At 52.2% G+C, this 6,082-nt stretch overlaps 1 protein-coding gene across 1 annotated transcript; it reads right to left on the reverse strand.

The window, feature by feature from the left end:
* Window positions 1-4,549: 4,549 nt before the first annotated feature.
* LOC140459575 (stAR-related lipid transfer protein 7, mitochondrial-like) lies at window positions 4,550-5,866 on the reverse strand. The gene is made up of 2 exons (XM_072553820.1): window positions 5,810-5,866; window positions 4,550-5,053 (listed from the first exon to the last, which is right to left on the reverse strand). The coding sequence occupies exon 2, from the start codon at window positions 5,024-5,026 to the stop codon at window positions 4,550-4,552; it is 477 nt and encodes a 158-aa protein (XP_072409921.1). The 5' UTR covers window positions 5,027-5,053; window positions 5,810-5,866.
* Between the last annotated feature and the right edge of the window lie 216 nt (window positions 5,867-6,082).

Genomic DNA, 6,082 nt, shown 5'->3' on the forward strand with positions numbered 1-6,082 from the left:
ACAGCGACCGAGTCCGAAAGGCGCCGGGATTAATCCTTAGCCGACCGAACCCCTCTGCTCCAGCCATGTCCAAACCAGCAGTCAACCGTCTGGCTCCCTCCAGAAAAAAAAAAGGGAGCATATGCCTCTCTCCAACCCCACCCCACAAGGTGAGCTAGCCACCTTGTGTTCCCTCCCTCAATGAAACCAAGTGTGACGATGCTGAGCTTTCAGAGGTGTGTTTAGTCCTGGTTACTTTCAGAGAGAGAGATTGGAGGACAGGTATCAAGCAGTTTGTGAGAAGAGAAACAACGCGTAAGGCCTTGGCTGTTTTTTTTAAAAACAAGGCTGAAACAACACAAGCAGCCTGAACGGGCGTGGTCACGCTGCTTCGCCCTGAACCAGGGAGTTTTCAATTTCACGTTTTCAGCAGCTGTTGGGCTCCTGAAGAAATGGAAACCATTTCTCCACCCCCCCCCCCCCCCCATCCCCCCACTCTCTCGATTACATCCAAGAGCTGGAGATCCTTTTCCAAGGGTGCTGGGTCATGTGCAAGAAAAAAATCGGTTTCCTGAATCGGCCTTGTGCCACAGGGTCTGTTTAGGGGGATGACACTTTATTGGAACAGTCAGGGTTCTGCGGCAAAATAGTGAAATATTCTGTCAAGTCCAGTCAAGTCTACAGTTCAGTTATTCCAGATTCCTTTTTCTCTGGTATTTTAACTGTAGTGGGTATTGTTTAACATTGAATAGGTTGACTAGTCATAGAGCTATACAGCACAGAAACAGACCTTTCGGCCCAACCCATCCATGCCGACCAGATATCCCAACCTAATCTAGTTCCATTTGCCAGCACCTGGCCCATATCCCTCCAAACCCTTCCTATTCATATCCCCATCCAAATGCCTCTTAAATGTTGCAATTGTACCAGCCTCCACCACTTCCTCTGGCAGCTCATTCCATACACGTATCTCCCTCTGTGTGAAAAAGTTGCCCCTTAGGTCTCTTTTAAACCTTCCCCCACTCACCTCAAACCTACATCTTCTAGCTTTGGATTCCCTCACTTCGGGAAAAGACCTCTGCTATTCACCCTGTCCATGCCAACTGCATTGGGAATACAGTGTTTCACATTTACCTCTGAAATTAAAAACGGATAGGGTCTATGCTAACTCCTTAAGATATTTTGAGGGGGTGTGGGCTCACCCAGAACACAAAGGTACACCCTCGCGCCGGTCAGCAACTATCCAACTGGAGGAGGCCTTACTCTTACCTCGCCCACTCAAAGATTCCCAGTCTGGGCTCACTGGGTGAAGGGTCACAAGTCGGAACACCCCTTCCCCCACTCCGGCTGCTCTCTCTCTCTGTATCCACCCTTGGACAGGGAGGCCAATTATAGAAACACAACTGCTAACAGAGATCAGCGAACAGGGAACAAAACCTGGGAATGACACAGTACAAGAGACTCCACCCCCAAACCACACCTGATCATCGGTCAGGTGAGCACCGGGGACGTAGCTCACTTACAGCTCAAGCTAAGATGGTCAAGAGAGATTTATTTAAGAGGAACAAGTTTACACAGAAGCCAAAAATAAAAGAAAAAGAGACAAATGACCAACCGTACATTTTCATCGACACCACTTTGATCAGCTTTGAAACAATAATGTTTCCCAGACTGATCGCAGGTAAGACGCGGACTGAGGTCTTTAGGCTGGTGTCGGGCCGGTGAACTGTCAAACCCAGCAGAGTTGCCTTTCTTTGATACACTGCAAATAAATCTCTCCCCCTCTCCCCCCACCACCCCAAACTAGAGAGACAGAGTCTGGATGAACCGTAATGCCCAAACCCTATAGGGTGCATCTCTCAGCTTCCTGCCTGGCCTTGCCAACTCTTGTTAGCTGCTGGGCATTCAGAAACCACATTGCCAAAAAAAAATAGAAATATTGCGAGGCTGTCTTTCTCCCCACAGCAGAGACGACTTGAAAACCGATCCAGCTATTGTATTGTATTGTAACACAAAAAGAAACTGTGCAAAAATGCGACAGAGTCCCCAGTTCCGTCATAGGAGGAAGGGGGAACTGTCTGTCCGCAAAACCTTCCTGAACAATGGAACCACAAACGAGTCGGTATTGGTCTCCCAGGAACTGGAGGCCGAGGGTGCGGAGAGGAACCATGGCAGGGAAACAGGAAGAGAGAACAAGCAGAGGCACTCCTCTCTGCCCCCTCACTGTTCTCTGTCTCCCCTCCAACTTCACCGTTCAGGCAGGCTTTGTCCTTTCCCTCTTCTTATCCACAAACAGCACACGCCAAAGCTAAATATTGTGTTTCTATTTTCAGGCTGTTGTCTCAGGTCACCTTGGGACACCAGCCTCCTCCATAACCTTCCAGTTGGCTCAGTGGATCGTTTGAGCCGCTATCCCTCTCGCCCACATCCAGCGACAAGGCGCAGAACGTACTCTGGGTGGGGTTTTTTTCAAAGCCCACCACCGAGGGTGGCTCAGAGCTGGTCAGGTCCGAAAGGACATAGCTGCTAGACTGGTTCTGCGGCAGGGAGGGAACCAACAAGAGGGAAAAACCCACTTGACCTCATTCTTACCGACCTGCAGACGTAGCTGCCCGTGACAGTATCGGTAAGAGAGACCACCGCACAGCCCTGGTGGGGACAAAGTCCCGCCTTCACATTGAGAATAATCTCCATTTTGTGGTAGTGCTAAATTCAGAAATACCTCACAGCTCAAGACTGGGCGTCGCGGAGGCACTGGTGGGGGGGGATCCTGACAATGGGCAATGAATTCTGGTCTCGCCTGCACTCCAGAAACCTCTTGAAAAGAAAAAGGCTTTCAGAGCTTATCTGACTCAAGAGCTGGAAATTGGTCAAGTCAGTGTCGATCGCTCAGCGTCAGAAGACGGGAATGTTTTGTGCCTGAACCCGTTGTTCTAATCGGTCGATGGCTGCTCAAGGACACATAGCTGGATCTGCCTCTCTGTCTCGGAGACCATTTCCCAAGGAGAAAACAAATCAGTCTTGGGCAATATCTAGCGTCTAGTATGGTGTGTGCACACGCTCGCACGCGCATCTGTGTCGAGTGAGATGGGGAGAGAGCGTGATCAAGAGCAGGGTATTATGAAGTAGTGAACTGGAAGGCAGGAAGCTAGGATTTATTTGTAACAAAAGAATGACAGAGAAAGGGTGAGCGTGTGGGACTTCCAAGAGGCAAAGTGCTTTTCTAAGCTTTGAGACTTACATAGAGAAATGTGCCTGTGGGTGGATGTACAGACAGTTCTGAAATTGAAACATGGCTGCATGACTGGACACCTTCAGCTTGTTTCGATGTTTTAGCAACCAGCTTGAATCAGCCAATTAATTCCCTTAAAGACTGAAAACCAATTGAATTTAAATCTGATGGCTTTGACAACGTCGGACCAACGCTAAATGTACAAAAATTGATGTGTCATTCAAGGTATAGACGGAGAGGGTTTTTGAAAGTCGGGGTGAGCGCGAACTGGCACCCTGGGAAATAAGCACCTAGCCCTCACAAAGCAATCTCTGTGCTCTATAAGGGAGCACTATCTGTCTGTTAAAGGTGCCACGGCACTACTCGCTAAGAGGCTTCATGGAAGAACTCTCAGAGAAAACAGTCCTGACAGCAGGATTTGCAGGAGACAGGCGTTTAGGTCAGGAGAGACAGTGGAGAGGACACAGCTTCCCAGAGGATACATTCTGTATAGACTTCGAGAGAGAAAGCTTTAGTGTATGTTTTCTTATTAGTTAGGTTTACTGCACATAAGTGGGACTTGTATTTATTGGAATACTGGGCGAGAGGGAGCACGAGAGAGAGAGAGACGCACACAGAAAGAGAGAGACACACAGAGAGACAGACAGAGAGAGAGAGAGAGAGACACACACAGAGAGAGACAGAGAGAGAGAGAGAGACAGACAGACAGACAGAGAGAGAGAGACAGACACAGAGAGAGAGAGACAGAGAGAGAGAGAGACAGACAGACACACAGAGAGACAGAGAGAGAGAGAGAGAGAGAGAGAGAGACAGACACAGAGCTTGCACAATGGAGGAAGAATGTATTCCACTTTTAACTATGCTGTTTCCCGATTTCCCTCTGAAGTGGCCTGGCTCGGAGTTTAATAACCCATTTTCTCCCCCTCTCTCTCTCTCAGATCCTCCACCCGGCTTCACATTTTCAATGTCTCGAATGGATCAGCCTTATTGCTGCTTGTTCAGCACCCAGCAACCCCCCCACCCCATTGTCCAACTTCCTGGACACCAACGCAGAAAAAGGCGAGATGTGAACATTGTTTCCAAAAGCCATTCCCTCCCTCAACAATTCACTGCCAGGTCAGCATTTTCCTTCAACGATCCTTTCAAATTTCTTCTGCTCTGCTTGTTTTAGAGAGGGCGAGAAGCAGATTCGAGGCTGGAGATACAGATATTTAACCAGGGAGAAGAAAATCAAGGGTCACGGGGGACAGCACAGCGAGAGGATGATCAGATTGGTTAGAGTGGAGCCGACACAACGGGCTGAGTAGCCTACTGCTGCTTCTCCCGCCTCGATTGTACTCACCGCTGCAGCTCCTCGTCCTGAATCCTCTCGTTGTCCCACATGAAGGCGGCAGCAAAGGCAGCCACCAGCTTGCCGCCCGTGCCCCGGTTCCGGCTGTGGAACCGCCTCCACAGGCTGGTGATCAGGCCCTGGCGGGACCGCTCCGAGTACAGGTTGCTGTACAGCTGCCCGATCTGCTGTGCCCGCCGCAGCCTCTGCCCGGTCACGTAGCTGCACTGACTGGCGAGAATCGACACCAGCCTCTGGCGGGCCACACCCCTCGAGCTGCCGCCGCGGTCCCTCAGCCAGCCCAGCGCCCACCGCTGGATGTCCCCTGCCCACTTCCTCCAGGCCTCCGGCTCAACGACCTGGCGCCAGCCCCCGGGCTGGCTCGAGAAGCAGGCCGAGCGCAGCCACTGCGAGTAGGACTCGCCGAGCGGCGCCTTTGAACGGGCCGAGGGCAGGAGCACGGCCGGCCTCCTCACGGTCAACATGGCACACGCGGCGGGGCCAACCTTCAGCTGAGGACAAAACAGGAGAGTGACAGCAGTCAGCAAGAGCGCTGGAGACACAACTGGGGCGAGTTGCAAACGCGGCCCACGGCAGTTATTTCATCTTTGCAACAACCTGCAGGTGGGTCAAGCCCCTTTTAATGGCGTAACGGGGACATGCCCTTTGCAAACTGTTTGCCTGCACACAGGCCCTAGCCTTTCTGTGCCCTGCTCCCAATGCTCCTCTCCCTATGCCCCTCCAATTATCCCCCTCCTACCCTAATGCCTCTCTCTATCTCTCTCTTACTGTTCCAACCCTCTCTTTAGCAATTCCCTCTCTTTTGGCTCTCTCAATGCCCCCTGTCCCCTCCCTCACCAACTAAACCCTTCTTTACCAATTCTCTCCCTTTGGTCCCTCTGTGTGTTTCTCTCTCTCTCCCCCTTCCCCAGATGCAGGCCTTGCCTCCTGTCAATCACCGCACCCACGTGGTGCCTCCTCGCGCACCTCGATGTGATTGGCTCGCTCTGCAGAGGGCCCTGCCGCTATTGGTCGGGGCCCCCCGTCAATCAGCGTCAGGCTCCACCCCCCCTTCTCCACGGTGTTGGGACCCAGCGAGTGACTCCGCACCGCCGACCCGGAACGAACTGGGGCTGACAACATTCCCTCCCCCACCATCACAACCAATACCCGTATAACACGTGGCTGGGTGGCCCGGGGAAAGGGAAGAGAAGAGAAGGAAAGCGGTTACTGACCGCCAGGAGAAGTGCGAGAGGCACGGGTCATACCTCAGCGGAAATGAGGAGCCCCGGAACCTGAATATCCCATAACCAGCTGGGGCAATCTGAGCATGCTCAGTGTGTTGGGGAGGCGGGGCAACGTGAGCATGCTCCAAGCGTAGGGGAGGCGGGGCATTGTGAGCATGCTCAGTGTGCAGGAGGAAATGAGACAATGTGAGCATGCTCAGTGTGCAGGAGACGGGGCAATGTGAGCATGCTCAGTGTGCAGGAGACGGGGCAATGTGAGCATGCTCAGTGTGCAGGAGGAGACGGGGCAATGTG

Source organism: Chiloscyllium punctatum, chromosome 35 (genome assembly GCF_047496795.1).
Source record: "Chiloscyllium punctatum isolate Juve2018m chromosome 35, sChiPun1.3, whole genome shotgun sequence".
Lineage (NCBI taxonomy): Eukaryota > Metazoa > Chordata > Chondrichthyes > Orectolobiformes > Hemiscylliidae > Chiloscyllium > Chiloscyllium punctatum.

Coding starts and splice junctions, on each gene's coding strand:
- LOC140459575 (XM_072553820.1), bottom strand. CDS start 5,026: ATGTTGACCGTGAGGAGGCCGGCCGTGCTCCTGCCCTCGGCCCGTTCA.